Source organism: Chrysochloris asiatica, unplaced genomic scaffold, assembly GCF_000296735.1.
Source record: "Chrysochloris asiatica unplaced genomic scaffold, ChrAsi1.0 scaffold00354, whole genome shotgun sequence".
In the NCBI taxonomy this organism is placed as follows: Eukaryota; Metazoa; Chordata; class Mammalia; order Afrosoricida; family Chrysochloridae; genus Chrysochloris; species Chrysochloris asiatica.
In genome coordinates this window covers 1,399,281-1,415,226 of record NW_006408872.1, presented here as the reverse complement: position 1 = coordinate 1,415,226, position 15,946 = coordinate 1,399,281, and the positions used below count along the sequence as shown (strand labels likewise).

Sequence of the window (15,946 nt, the reverse complement as noted above, 5' to 3'; positions counted from 1 at the left end):
ATACAGGAAGAAAGCAAAAGGTCATTAAGAAAACAATGCAGAAAGAAAGAACAAAATGGATGTTACAAGAGATTCTGAAACATGCTTTCCAACATAGAAATGCTAAAGTAAATGGAAGGAATTAGGAGATAAAAGAGCTGAATAGAAAATTTCAAAGGGTAGCTCAACAAGACAAAGCAAATATTATAATGAAATGTGCAAAGACCAGGAGTTAGAAAACCAAAAGGGAAGAGCATGCTCAACATCCTCAAGCTGAAGAAACTGGAAAAAAAAAAAAAATTCAAGCCTCGACTTCGAATATTGAAGGATTCTATGGTGAAAATATTGAATGATTTAGAAAGCATGAAAAGAAGATGGAAGGAATACACAGAGTCACTACACAAAAAAGAAATGATTGGTGTTCAACCATCTCAAGAGGTAGCATATGATCAAGAGCCAATGGTACTAAGGAAGAGCCCAAGTTGTACTGAAGACACTGACAACAAACCAGGTTCTGGGAATTGATGGAAGACAGAGTCAAATCTTTAAAAAAACTGATGAACTCACTGGAGGTACTCACTCATCTATCTCAAGAGATTTGTAAGACAACTACATGACCAATTGATTGGAAGAGATCCATATTTGTGTCCATTCCAAAGGTGACCCAGGGAATGTGGAAATCAACAGAAAATATCATTAATATCACATACAAGTACACTTTTGTTGAAGATAATTCAGAAACTGCTGCAACAGTACATTAACAGGGAACTGGCAGAGGTTCAAGCTGGATTCAGAAGAGGACGCAGAACAAGGGATATTGCTGATGTCAGATGGGTCTTGGCTAAAAACAGAGACTTCCAGAAAAATGTTTACCTGTGCTTTATTGACTATACAAAGGCTTTCAGTGGTGTAGATCATGACAAGCTATTGACAACATTTCACTTAATTTGCTCATGAGGAACATGTACATAGACCAAGAAGCAACCATTCAAACAGAACAAGGGAACACTGAATGGTTTAACTTAGGAAAGGTGTGTGCCAGGGTTGTATTCTTTCATCGTACTTAATCTGTATGCTGAGCACATAATACAAGAAGCTAAATTATGTGTAGAAAAATGTTGTATCGGGATTGGAGGAAGACTCATCAACAATCTGTGATATGCAGATGATGCAATTTTGCTTACTGAAAGTGAAGAGGACCTAAAATACTTACTATAAAGATCCAAGACAACAGACCCAAATATGGATTGCAGAAAAATCCTCACCACTGGATTAATAAATAACTTCATGATAAATGGAGAAAAGATTGAAATTGTCAACGACTTCCTTTTGCTGGGATCAGCCATCAACACTCAAGGAAGCAACAGTCAAGAAATCAAAGGACATATTGCATTAGGCAAATCTGCACTTTAAAGACCTCTTTAAAGTGTTGAAGAGCAAAGATGTCAGCTTGAGGACTAAGGTGCACCTGACCCATGCCATGATATTTTCAGTAACCTCATATGCATGTGAAAGCTGGACAGTGAATAAATAAGACTGTAGAAAAATTGATGCTTTTGAGTTATGGTGTTGGAGGAGAATATTGAAAGTGCCATGGGCTGCCAAAGTTGTACAGCCAGAGTGCTCTTTGGAAGTCAGGATGGCCAGACTTCATGATGTGGTGCTGTAGGATTAGTACTGAACTGTGAACCACAAGTTCGGTAGTTCAAATGCAGCAGCTGCTCCTCGGAAACCCTGTACAGGGTTGCTATGAGTCAGAACCAACTCGACGGCACTTAACAACAACAATAAGTAGACAGAAACCACACGATAATTTAAACAGGATAAGTTTAATGTACAGACTAATGAAACTAAGTTCGCGCTGCGGTCTGTGAATCTGTGTCTTCAACAGTGTTTGGATAGAACAGATCTGGGGACTCCTGGATCACCTCCAGCCTTGGACCACATCTAACAACTTCTTTAGGAGAATCTCTTCTCCGGGACCATCTTCTTGAGGATTCCCTGTTACCGAGACCAGCTAAATACCATTTATGCATGTGTGTGTGGTTAGCTCCAAATCTTCCACCAACCATGAGCTCTCAGATCCGTCAGAATTCTTCTGCTGAAGCGGAGCTGGCGCCAACTGTCTGGTTAATCTGCATCTGCGGGTCTCTTACACCTACCTCTCTCTGGGCTTCTATTTCAATCCCGATGATGTGGCATTGGAAGGTGTGGGACACTTCTTCTATAAATTGGCGAAGGAGAAGCGCAAGGGTACTGAACATCTCTTGAAACTGCAAAACCAGCGTGGTGGTTGCGCACTCTTCCAGGACGTGCAGAAGCCGTCCCAAGATGAGTGGGGAAGAACCCTGGATGCCATGGAAGCCGCCCGGGCCCTGGAGAAGAACCTGAACCAATCTTTTCTGGATCTGTACGCTGTGGGTGCTACCCACCCAGACCCCCACCTCTGTGACTTTCTGGAGAACCATTTCCTCGACGAGAAAGTGAAAATTATCAAGAAGATGGGCGACCACTTGACCAACCTCCATCGGATGGCTGGTCCCCAGGCAGGGCTGGGCGAATACCTCTTCGAGAGGCACACTCTCAAGCACGACTAGGAAGAGCCTGTGGAGCCCCACAACCTGTGAAGGGCCTTCAGCATTCCCCTGCTCTCTGCATACCTTCTGCCCGAACCTTGCTCTCCAGACACAGAGGCAGCATAGTCAACAGCCTGGAGCCCCTCTTCTCCCAAGCCGTGGACCACACTAAAACAATAAAGCTTCTTTTTCCAAAAAAAAGGCAAATGAAACTATGATAGGGCAGTAACTGCAGAGAGAAATCTAAAGCATTCTCTAGTGCTGAGATGAATAACCAAGAAAAGTGCCAATTTAGAAGTGCCCTCCTCCTCACAAGTAGGGCTCATACATTGTTGAAGAGGTACAGAGTTGCCTGGGCCATAGATCTTCCACTGTTATAGGCCAACAGAAGAAAACAGCTGTTGGTATAGGCAATCTGCCATGGCCCCTGACTGTCCCTTATGTTATTGCTAGGTATGCCAAGAATGCAAGGCCTTGACTGCACTTTACCCAGGCCATTTCTGAGTTTTGTTTATAGTGAGTAACCTTGAAGAATAAGGACAAAGAACACACTTATCACCATTCACTACAAAAGCAATGAATTCCCAAGCTCAGTGTTTCTCTCCTATAACTCAACCCACTGCATGAATTCTTCTAAGTCCATTTGCATTACCGCCATGGGAATCAGGGAACAAGAGGAAACCAACATGATGCTTTGTTTACTACTTTTGCCATGTCCTTTGCCTCTAGAAGTCTTGTGTCTTCTGCCATTGTCTATGAAATACTAACAGACTAACTTGTTAGCTTGCAAGTAGGGTAAAATCTCAGACCCTTCACAGCTCTTGACACAACCATCAGGGGCACAGGCGAAACAAGGCTAGTAGATGGATGGGTAAACAGAGAGAGTTGGAGTGCCATGTGGGTGAATACCTATACTGAACAGTGACCATATCCTAGAAGGCAGTAAACTGAGGATGGTAAGTGGATGTGTAGAAGGAGTTAGGAGCTGAGATGAAGGCAAGTTTTGGAGCATGCAATGTCCACATCAAGAGGCCCTGGCAAGGTGGTCACCATGGCCAGGCTGGACTGCAAGGTTACAAAGGTCTGCCCTCTTTAAGTACATGGCTAGAGCAGAGCTCAACCAGATATATCCACACTCAAGCACTATTGAAAGACTGTGAAGCAGGAGGAAGACAAAACAAAACATAGCTCATCAGAATCAAAGTTCAACATCACTCTCACTGTAAAGGAGAAATGATTAAAGAATTCAGTCCATTAATGTAGGGCAATTACCAAAGGGTGAGTTTAGGCCTGAAAAGTCACAAATTGATATTAGTCACACTATACCTTGGCAACTCAGCTTCCATATGCAACCTTCTATACTTCCATTGTAAAGGTGACTGTTTTGACAGTATATTTGTAAGGTATTATTCAACTCTGAAAACCTGTGACCTTTCACTCTGGGGGTAAGGGAGAGAGCTTAGAGTGTGATTGGTACAAAGATTTCCCCCTGAAAGTATCAAGTGTCCCTTGTAGTGCCATTTTGATGGAGCCACCTCCTTGCTGACACTAGACACAGTAGTTTCTCGAAGCAGCCTTGTTTGCACCAGTTAAACTCTCTCCCCACCCCCAAATACTGATGTCCATAGGGCATCACGTTGTCAGGTGTGGGCCAGAACAGAGGAAACTGGCAGATACTGGCAGATAGGAGAGGGGCTCCATGGATGTCTCCATTAAGAGAATGATTTGGGAAGATAGTTTCATTTAATCTAAGGATTTCTAGTGATACTGATAGCAGAATGGGATGGAAAATACACTCATGGTTTATCATGGGCCATAGTGAATGTATCATAAGAAAACTGTTAGAAATGAGCTTTTGTCTCTGGGAAAAGAATCTATTTTGGCTTTAGTGAAATGTTCAGTACCTACCATGGAGACAGAAGATGCCAGACATTCACTCAGCAAATGTTTATTGAGTGTTGCCTGTGTACTTAATCTCCTACATTCTGCCTGTACTTGGAAGCTTCTTGTTCTTGGCTGGGCACTTGCATTGTTTGAATCAATTAATTCATCTTTCTCCCCTCTTCCCCTAATCCTGCTTTTAGAGGAACATCAATATTCATGTAATAAAAAAAAAAAGAGAGAGAGAGAGAGAAACAGCACAAAATGCTGACTCCTGTTTCCTGTCCCACAAGGCCCTCTTTTTCTCTTGGCCCCTGTGCAGGCCTGGCTCTCCAGCAAATCCACGGGTGGTCACTTGGTCAATGCAGCCCTGTGTGCAGGCCTGTCTGCCCCAGCCACCTCCCCGCCCTCGGCCCCCATTGGCTGCCTCTGTCTGCAGTAGGACTGCACCAGGGTCCACACCCTGCCCGCCTGGAAGGGAAGAATAAGAGTCTGTGTCTTTCCACCACTCCTGCCACTCAGGGCGCTGCAGCCAGAGACCACGCAGCCTCCGAAGGTGAGAAAGGATCCTCAGGAATAAATGGTTCTTTTCTTTTTTGGAGAGGAGGGGGAAAGGATGGGGTTAAGGACTGGAAAGTAGCTAAAAAAGTAACTTTAAGATAGTTGGCAGCATTTCAAAAGGGTCAGTGGTATTATACGCTTAAATCTTAACTTGATGGACTTATTACTGCTTATTGTGCACCCTTGACTACATCAACAATAAAGAGATAGAGTGCATTTTACCTGTTTGTGTGACCACAGGTAAGAGAGACTTTCTGTCTAATGATTCAGAAGGGATTGCTGACATTTTTCCAGAGATACAAATGCTGCTTGTTCTCTAACTCTTCTCTCTTTGCCCCACCCTGGGGCTGAGAATAGGAGCGCTGCTAGAGTTCTTGGCTGCTAACTGAAAGGTTGGTGGTTCAAACCCACAGAAGAAAGATGTGGCAGTCTGTTTCCTTAAAGACTGCAGCCTTGGAAACCTTATGGGGCAGTTCTATTCCGTCTTATAGGGCCACTATGAGTTGGAACCAACTTAGTGGCAACAGGTTGGGTCTGAAGCTGAGAATACTGTAGACCTAATGCTAGTTTAACCCTGTATCATAAGAAAATGATTTATCTTCTTCTTCCTGGTTACTTTTTCCATGAACCAGGTAAGTAATTGCTTCTTGGTTTTCCCATTCCCCTCTATCTGAAATGCCCATGCCATGCTGGATGTTGTTGTTGTTGTTCTGTGCCGTGGAGTCGGTTCCGACTCATAGCGACCCTATACAGGGTTTCTGAGGCTGTAAATCTTTATGGGAGTAGAAAGCCTCCTCTTTCTCCTGTGGAGCAGTTGGTAGTTTCAAACTACTGACTTTGCGGTTCGCAGCCCAATTCGTAACCACTACGCTACCAGAGCTCTTTATGTCATGCTGGATACCACTCTGAAATTCCATGAGAATGTAATTACAAACAGGACCAAAGAATTGGGGCTTCTAGTAGGTTTTAATTTTTCTCAGTCTTACAATTCCTCACAGAGGTAGAGTCTCTTTCTTAGAATGGACTCTCAGATAATGAGAGTGTTTTCCTGAGGAGTTAAAGATCTCAAACTTTCCTTCCCAATATAAGAGTAATGTAGAACTTTCACAAAATGAAGTAAGGAGACATGGGCATTTGATTTTTATTTATCTTCTTAAGTCACAGGAAAGAAACAAATGAAGTTATAGTATGGTTAAGGAGAAAACCACATTTTATGGAATCCTATAACACATGGCGCTTTGGTGGCGTACAGGGTTATGCACTGGGCTTCTAACCACAAGGACAGCTGTTTAAATCTACCAGGCACTCTGCAGGGAAAAGATGAGGCTTTCTGCTCCCATAAAGATTTACAACCTCAGAAACCCTACACAGGGTCACTATGAGTCAGAACCGGCCGACAGCACACAACCACCACCAAATAAGATATGAAGTATGTGTTTTATGCCTCTCTTTTTAAAAATCCCATTGGTCATACTTTAGGAAAAAATCATTTAATCTCCCCTTCTCCAAATCATCAGCGTGATGCAAATGTTTACTAGGCTTTTTCTTTTCTCTAAAAATAGTAATAATTGAAAACTTGAGGACAAAGGATGAGAAAGTATGAAACATTGGCGCTTTTAATTGATCTGAATGTTCCTATATATGTGTTATGCCTGATGTTTTAGAGACTGAAGGAAAAAATTAAGTACACTGATTACAAATAGGATCACTTTAGCAAATCTTATTTCCTTTGAGGGATCAGAAATCAATCAAATTTTAGAACTTTTGTTTTTCAGATGTCAATGATATATTCAACATGGCAATGATTTTCAATAATGATATTTAATATATTTCTAGTTATAACAGTGCAAAGGTTCTTAATTGATTTCCTGATTTAGAAATCAAGGCCAAAAGTTGGTAAACTTCTCTAGCAGAGCTTGCCAGCTTTCAGAAAAATGGACCAGCTGCCCTTTGTAAAATGTGCTTTATTTTCAAGATTGGACAGATAGTCCCTCATTTTGCTGGCCATGATATAAGGGTCATATGATATGGAGGAAGGATGTAGAAAGCTTCTTGATTTGGTATCTACAGAGACTTGTCCCAATCACATTCTTGAATAACCCACCATTTCTCCATTCCCTTGGGTTGGCACATTTTGTTTTTTTTTTCCAGTTTTTCACATCTTTTTTTCATTTTCTGACTTTGTTTTTTTTTTTTTTTTTTTGCTATGTTATCGGGAACAGAATGATAGTTTACATGGAAGAACATCGGCTTTACATTATCATTTCATTGCAATGATTACAATCTCCTCCATGCATCATCATTCAACAGTATTTGCTTCCATTCCCTCTATTTTTGGGAATGTATGCAAAAAACACTCAGGAATACATAATAATTTAAACAGCCAAAGGGCACATTCTGAAAGCCTGCCTCCTGGCTGCCAGCACTCAGTCTATAGAGTCCTGAGCTGCTCTCTCTTCATGCTCTCATCTTTGCCTCAATCTCTGGTGTTGCTGCTTTCTGGATAGGGTTCCGCAATCCACTTGTGTTCTTCTCCCTTGATGGTCCTAGGGTTTTCTGTTTCTGGACTGTAACATTAACTACTCCCCCATTTTTGTTACAAAAGTCTACATTTACCGTGTGACAGTTGCAATTAGTCATCATAACAATTACTCACTATTTAATTTTAAGAATCTTATCCCCATCTCTTTTTACCAGACCCATCTAGACAAGATGAAAACTATTCAGTGGGGACTCTATCTTCCCGCACACTCTTAAACTAAACTCCCTTTTGAAACATTGTAAGTCAGTCACTTCAAGTGCCTTTATTGCCCCCTCATTTTAGGTAAGCAATATCTAAGTTGTCAGTCCCTAGCTACTCTATCTACAGAGGGAATAGGATTGATACTTGATGTAAAGACTCCTTCCCTCTCTGTTGGTATTTTGAGCTACTACATCCATAAGTATAGGTCAAGTTCATCAAACTGTAGCAATTTACACTCATTTCCTATATCAAAAATTATTTATCTTCCTCTAGTTGAGTTCAGATTATCAAGCCATCGAGGCTAGGTCAAATAGGTACTGTCTGCAAGTATGGGCATTCTTGTGCATCTCTCCTCACTTCATATCAGCTGGATGCTTCACTCTCAGCTCTAGCCCTCCATGGCTATGTCCTTGTCCATGGGCTCAGGAGTCCCCAGGTCTCACCACACTTCGGACCAACCAGCCCTTCCTCTTCTCTCTCTCATCTCCAGGTTAATGGAAGTCTATGGACTGTGGTTGAATGCAGCTCATTTCTTCATTGCTGCCTTTACCCTTCTTCCACTCACCAGTAGACCAATGTGGTCGGAGCTCACACCTTTTTGAATACTAAATATTTGGGCTGTAGCTCAGTCTCCAGCTGTATTCTGTCTACTACTGCATCAGGATTGTACCAGTTAATCATATAGTCTTATAAGGCACTTTTATTTCTGGTAGGTCAAGGTACATCTACATATATTGCATAATGCATACCTACCATATGCAATACAGTATTCCTTTTTCCAAAAAAAAGTAGCTATTCTATCATACTTATTTTTCTAGATAGATTTTACCTATTTTTTGTAATGTTCCTTTTATTTTAAAAACTGCATGAAGTTTTGCATTTAAAATTTAGTTAAATGTATGTGTTAATGCAGAGGAAACCAAGTTCCTACATTTTCTGTTTCTTAGAATGTTTGAAAGGGCCTGCATTGTTCTTGTTAAATCTATTCTTGGATAAACTGTGTGTGTCCCTGGATTGAATTGTGTGCAGTTAACACATTAAGTGTTTTACATACAGCACAATACATGAGAAAGCTTTGCTTTCTAGAGAGCCTTGTACGATGTCTGAACTTGAGAAGGCCATGGTGTCCCTCATTGATGTTTTCCATCAATATTCTGGAAAAGAAGGTGACAAGCACAAGCTAAAGAAGTCTGAACTGAAGGAGCTCATCAACAATGAGCTTTCCCATTTTTTAGAGGTGAGTAGTGTTTTTGAAAGTGGCAGTTTGTCCACTCTTCATTCTACTAATAAAGCAACCTATATACTGTCTCTTTCAACTGTCCTACAGGTGATTCCAAATCCACTTCCAGACTCCAGGGTTGCTTTGGATAGCACAATTGCCCTTATTATGGATGTTGGATGAGAGGGACCCTATTGGTTCATTTTCTTGTCGTTTACCTTGTGTATTGTAGATATCACTGTTGTTGGTTGTTGCTAAGTGCTGTCAAGTTGGTTCTAACTCATAGCAACCCTGTGTAGGGTTTCCTGGAGTGGCTGGTACGTTTGAACCACCAACTTTGCAGTTAGCAGTCCAGTACTGATCATACAACTCCATGTAGGTCCATTAAGGAAAAACTATTGTTTTAAAGGCAAAATCACAAGTCACAAATAATGCTGACTTTTTTGAAAAATCTAAGGAATTATAGTAATAATGAAGCAGAATGGATGAGAAATGTACTCATGACTTATCACAGACAACAGTAAACATATAAGAAAACCGTTAAAAATAAGCTTTTACTTTGGGGATCTATGTTGGTTTTAGCAAGATGTTCAGTACCCACCATGGAAATAAAAGAACAAATGTTTTTTGAGTGTTGCTTATATTCAATACTATGAGACATGCAGACCTGATAAGCATAGCCTTTGTTTTCGGGGCACACCACCTGGGTACATCAGTGAATGACTGTGACCCAATCAACTGATAGCATCATCTGTACATGTTCTCCGGAGCCCAGGGCTCATGCAGCAGACTCCACAGAAAGAGACCGATTAGCTTTGGTCCCTCCCCAGGCAGTTCACACTCTGGCCTGAGGTGGAAGCATGTACAGACACCTGCACTGAGGGATTTATTCCCCTACCTAGACTGTCTCCAAAGACCCAGGGTCAACCATCTACTAAGTATCTTGTATGCACCAACCTTTTGTCCTGTGTGAACGAACTATAACCCATCTGGTAACTGATGTTCCTTTAGGACTCAGAACCAAAGCTGGCTCATGTCACACTTTAAGGCAGATGTAAATACGGGTAGCATACACATGAGAGATGTATTTCCTGCTGATGAGAAGTTTCCAGAGTCACTGAAGCAGAGGAATGGCTGAACAATAAACCTACACACTAGTGTCTGACCAAGTTCTACTTCTGGGGAAGACACAAGAACCAGGGCAGGGAAGCTGCCCTCCCCAAGCTAGGCCACTCAGTTCAGGACAATAAGCCTGGGGTACCAATACTCCTGGTGATGCAAGTTCTGGTGGTTCAAACTCACCCAGCAGCTCTGCAAAAGAAAAGACCTACTCATAGAAAAATTACAGCCTGGGAAACCCTAGGGAAGAGTTCTACTCTGTCCTATAGGAAAACATGAGTCTAAATTGACTTGATGGTGCACGACAACAACAAAACCAGCAGCAAAGTCTACACATTGTTTGATGGGTTAGCTGAGACTTTTCCTGTTAGCACCCTCACTCTAGAGGAGTGCAGCTAGGACCTTCGTGTTTGCCGTGAGCTCTCCTAAGTCTCGAGTTCTGGGACCTGTTTTCTCAGGCATTCAAGTTCAGAGCATGCCAGCTGTTCCACATCATGATGTCATCTAGCCCTACTAATTGTGCTTTCAGACTTAATAAGTCCCAGTTTCTTCTTCTATAAGTAGGATGAAATTTGAGTGTCTGAGAGTGCTTAACAAATAGAAAAAAGTTAGCATCTTGGAACTACAATTTAAAAAATATAAATAATTCACAGAAAATATATCAAAAGGAGTCTGGTGACACAACAGTTAACCAAAGGTTGGTGGTTCAAATCAATCCCAAGCATGAATGGGAGAAAGACCTGGTGATCTGCTCCCATATAATTGCAATCTAGGAAACCATATGGGGCGGTTCTACTGTCACGGGGGGCGGGGGGTGGGGGGGTGGGAGAGGTGCTATAATTCAAACTGGCTGTATGGCACAAACCAACAATGAGACATGTATCAAGACAACATGAATTTGTTGGCCTGGGTTTATCAAGACGATAATTTCAGTTTGGAGGAAAACTTATCATGAATTTGTTGGCCTTGTCTTTATTAGGATAATTTCAGTTTGGAGGAAAGTCTACAATATAATTTCAAGTAAAGTACACATCCTATCCATCTTTTAGCAGATGCTTATAGGTCCCACCCAACTGGAACCACAGATTTTATGTTTATGTTTATATTTGGAGTCCTGGTGTGGTGCTGTGGGTTAATGCGCTGGACTGCAAAGTCAGTTTGATCTGCAAAGTTGGAGGTTCAAGCTCACCAGCTGCTCCTTGGAAACTGTGTACAAGGTCGCTATGGGTCAGAACGGACTTGTCAGCACTTAACAACAACAACAAATATAAATATAAGCATACTTATATTTGTTATTGTTTTTAACTGCCATGGAGTGGGTTCTGACTCATCGTGACCCTGTATAGTTTTCTAAGAACAGCTGCTGGGCTTGATCCACCACCTTGTGGTTCAAATAGACCTTGTGGTCTAGTGCTTATCCTACAGTGCCATATTTGTATTTATATGTTTTATGTTCAAGGCAGCCATTGTATGTTAGAATTGGCTTCTTCAGGACAAGACCCTGTGTTCTTCAGAACAATTTACGTCTTTGCTCTTCTACAGGGTTCAGTGTCCATATACTTTCTACACCATATTTGTAATCCAGCACTATGGTGTTTCCTCTGAGACCTTGGTCATCACTCCATTACTACACCATTCACTTGGCTTCAGTGTCAGGCAGGAGGACCGTCAGGGAAAATTCTCATGAGACCTCAAGTGGGAAAAAGAACATAAGGAGTAAACACATTTGGGCCACGTTCCTGAGAGTTATTTCAGCAATAAAGAAAACTTTCAGTGGGTTAAAACCCACTAGAAGCATTCATTTTAGAGACTTCCACACAGACGTACGAAAAACTTCTGTTGTTGTTAAGTTCTATAGCACTTAACTCACAATGACATTATAGGGTTTCTAAGGAGTGGCTGGTGGGTTTAAACCGCTGACCATATGGTTAGCAGCCCAGTGCTTACTTTACAGCATCATACCAGAACTACTTAGGGGTGCTGAAAGTTCATTTTTTTTTCCTTCAAGACATTTGCATCTAACATGCTCAGGCTGGTTTAGACTGTAACCCTGTTTTCAGGCATTTTGTTTAAGTATAAAAATCTGCAGTTTTTCAGATGTTGGTTGTTTATTCAGTCATTTCAAGAAGCTAGGTGCCATTGAACTTAAAGTAAGGTGGGACAGAAGAAAGCAAAGCCCCACGGATTTCTGCCTAGTCAACAAATCTCCTAGTCACAGAAGAAATTATTTCTGGTACTTTACATTTAATCTTATGTGATTTCAGATAAAAATTATTAGAGCCACCTAACTTTTAATAACATCTTGAAAGCACTAAATTCCAGTTAAAAAAACAAGTTGGGCAACTTCTCTTATCTCTCTTAGGAAATCAAAGAGCAAGAAGTTGTGGACAAAGTCATGGAAACACTGGACAATGATGGAGACGGCGAATGTGACTTCCAGGAATTTATGGCCTTCGTTGCCATGGTTACCACTGCCTGCCATGAGTTCTTTGAACATGAGTAAAATTATGAGAAAGCAGCCAACCTGTTCCTGTTATAGAAATGCAGGTCATAACAGGAAGTAGAGAACAAGGGCTTGCAGACTAGTAGAAGCTGAGCTTCCCAGCTGTGTTGTAGCTAATTAGGAACAATATTTGCTTTGTAAAATGAAAAAATGAAAACCTCTTTCCAAGGGTTGTTTCGAAAGGCCCACACCATTACCCTGCTATGTTAGTAGGCATACACACAAGCTGGCTGGTCCCAGGGACTCCAGGTAGTAATCATTTGGGAAAGTCATGGCATAGTTACAAAGCATGTGTTACAGAGGCCTCCATGTTGTGTGGAATCCTAACTCAGAAAAACAAAACTGAATACTGAAAAATGAATTGGAGCATTTGTCATTTCCTTGAAGTCTCTGGGTGATGCAAACGGTTATCAGCTGCTGACTGAAAGGAAAAGTGCCTTAGGAAAAAGGCTTACTTTTGAAAAATCACCCACTGAAAACTCTGTGGAGCCCAGTTAGTTCTACCCTGACATGCATGGGGTCACCGTGAGTCAGACAGGTCTCTATAGCATTGGGTTTGGTAAGGCTCTACAACACTTAAAAATGCAAAGTCTTATCCACAATCATCTGAAAGGGCTGCCTTTCCATAAATTTGCTCACCACGAAGGCAAATCAAACTGAATATAGATGATCTGGCCTACCCAAAAAAAGCATGATCATATTGAGGTTCCTTTCCTTATGATGAACTGTAGATTGCTAAGTAAGAAACTAATGCTAATGGTTCTAAGTGGGAACATACTGACAACTTAACCCTAATTAGAACCAAGAATCTAAATTCTCCTTCTTAATAGATTACATTAAGCTGGATCTGTGATGTTGTTTGTTCCCATCAAGCTGGTGTAGGCTCATGGTTTAACAATGAAATATTTCCTGGTCCTGCACCATCTTCACGGTCATTGGTATATTTCAATCCGTGTGGCTCTTGTGTCAATTCATCTCACTGAGGGTTTCCCTTGGCTTTGCTGTCTACCAAACACAATATCCTTTTCCAGATGATGTCTCCAGCAATCTGTAGGATATAACGTATAGCTGGAGTATGGCCTGGGCTCAGGACCAGAGTTAAACTCTGTCTCTGTGGAGAAAGTATGTATGTGGCAAGTAATTTCATTGCCTTGGCCCCCTTCCATTCAGTAGCGTGATGGGCCACATGACTGTCTAAATGTGCGAGTACTGACTCAAGAGCACACGTGATGTGTTTAGTTGGTGGATGAATGTCATTTCAGTCTTGTTTGGCTAAGGAAAGGGCTACAGACTGCTATTGGTGAAATTATGTGCTTGAAGAGCTGAACTCTATGTTTTGTATCTACAAATTTAAATAAATCAAGTTTCAAATAACTCATATAATAAGTTAGAAATATAATGTACCAAATAACTTCCAGGAAAATTTTAATTAATTTTCCCCACCTCCTCCCCACCATTCCCCCCCTTCCACCCCCACCCCATGGGTATAGACTTGGAAATTCATAAACCAGTTGATTGCTTGTATTTGCATTGCATTAAATAACAAGAATGCTGTAACAATTCTCTGTAGCCATTAAACATGAAATAAAAACAAAATACCTGTTTAACCAGGAATGAAAAATCCTGAAACTGGATACAGGTCTGTCTTATCCACGTACTTCATAAGTTGCAATCCCCAAGGTCTGGGCAAAAAATGGTTTCAGGGGACAAAGGGAACATTCAGACTGGAGCAGTCACAGCACACCTGGGAGGCCTGGCCTTTACAGACCTAGCAAGGACACAGGTCCTCAGGCTACTTCCCAGGAACTTCCAGCCCAGTCACCTGCCACCTGCCCAATACGTCTGACTTGGTCAGAGTCATGTGCCCTATCCTGAGCCAATCACCAGGGAGAGGAGCTGATTGGTTCCACATAGTCATGAACTCATCACTGTGGCAGACTTGGGAGAATCTGAGATGGAAATAGCTGCTCAGCACAGGGACAAAGAGCTGAGTAAAGTAGTGGGTTATAAATTGGGCTGCTAATCTCAAGTTCAGCTGTTTGAATCCAGCTGCTCAATGGGAGAAAGATGAGGCTTTCTGCTCTCATGAAGATTTACAGCACATAACCACCAGCACAGAGACAGGGATTTTGCTTTACATGAGGGGCTCTGGCTTCAGGCTTCTAGTGAGACTCTTGTGGTCCTTGTGGCTACCCTTTATGGATGGGAGGGAGGGGTTTGTGACAAACCTGAGCAACAAGGAGAAAGAAGGTGATGGGCTCAGAGTGTGCACTCTGAGGTGAGGAATCTAGCTTAGGACGTGGCCACAGAGACCCTGGATGTGGGACCCCCTTCTGCAAACTGCCCGTGAGGACTCCAGTCCACACCCCACCCCCCATCCCCACACCACGTTCTGTGTAGGTGTCTACACAGCCGTTTTCCCTCTTTAGTCTGTTTCATTTCTCTGCATGGTTAGTAGAACCTCTTGTCCCATGTTCCTGGCCCCACAAACCTTTCCTCTGGAAAAGGAGGCATTCCATTCTAGGAATGTTGCCTACATACCTAGAATGGACCAGAATTCAGACACCAGCGCCAAGCTCCCTCACTGTTCATTCACTCAGTCATTCAGCAGGTACTAGCTGAGTTCCTACCCTGTGCTAGCCCTGGACAAAACTAGGTTCTACCATTCTCCAGCCAGGAAAATGGGCCAGGGAAAAGCAGAGAAGGTAGTGCCCTTCAGTTTCCCCCTCCCCAGGGAGAGACTCTTCTGAATAGTATATGTCACAGCCAGGTGGAATTGAGCCTAATAGTCCCCTCCAAACAGCCTCAGGCCAGTTGTTGTTGTTAGGTAACATTGAGTTGGTATGACTAATAGTGACCTTATGCACAGCAGAACAAAACACTACCCAATCCTGGGCCAACCTCACTGCTGTTGCCACGCTTGAGTCCATCGTGCTGCCACTTGGCCAGTCCATCTCATTGGGGGTCTTCCCTTTTTCCCAGACCCTCCACCTTACCAAAGATGATATCCTTCTCCAGCAACTGGTCCCTCCTGACAATATGCCCAAAGTATGAGAGATGAAATTTAGTCATCTTGGCCTCCAAGGAGCACTCTGCCTGCACCTCTTCCAAAACAGATCTATTGGTTCTTTTGCCAGCCCATGGCACTTTCAATATTCTCTTCCAACACCATAACTCAAAAGCATCAATTCTTCTATGGTCTCCCTTATTCACTATCCAGCTTTTGCATGTATATGAGGTTATTGGAAATACCATGGTTTGGGTCAGGTGCACCTTAATCCTCAAGCTGACATCTTTGCTCTTCAACACTTTAAAAAGGTCTTGTGCAGTAGATTTGCATAATGCAATACATCATTTGATCTCTT

General features: G+C 42.1%; 1 protein-coding gene and 1 pseudogene across 1 annotated transcript; both read left to right on the top strand.

Moving 5' to 3' along the window:
* The first annotated feature begins 2,049 nt into the window (after nt 1–2,049).
* LOC102826864 lies at nt 2,050–2,576 on the top strand (annotated as a pseudogene).
* A 6,263-nt stretch (nt 2,577–8,839) lies between these two features.
* On the top strand, nt 8,840–12,581 carry S100B (S100 calcium binding protein B). The gene is made up of 2 exons (XM_006876118.1): nt 8,840–8,977; nt 12,441–12,581. Exons 1-2 carry the CDS (start codon nt 8,840–8,842, stop codon nt 12,579–12,581), a joined length of 279 nt encoding a protein of 92 aa, XP_006876180.1.
* The last annotated feature ends 3,365 nt before the right edge of the window (nt 12,582–15,946 follow it).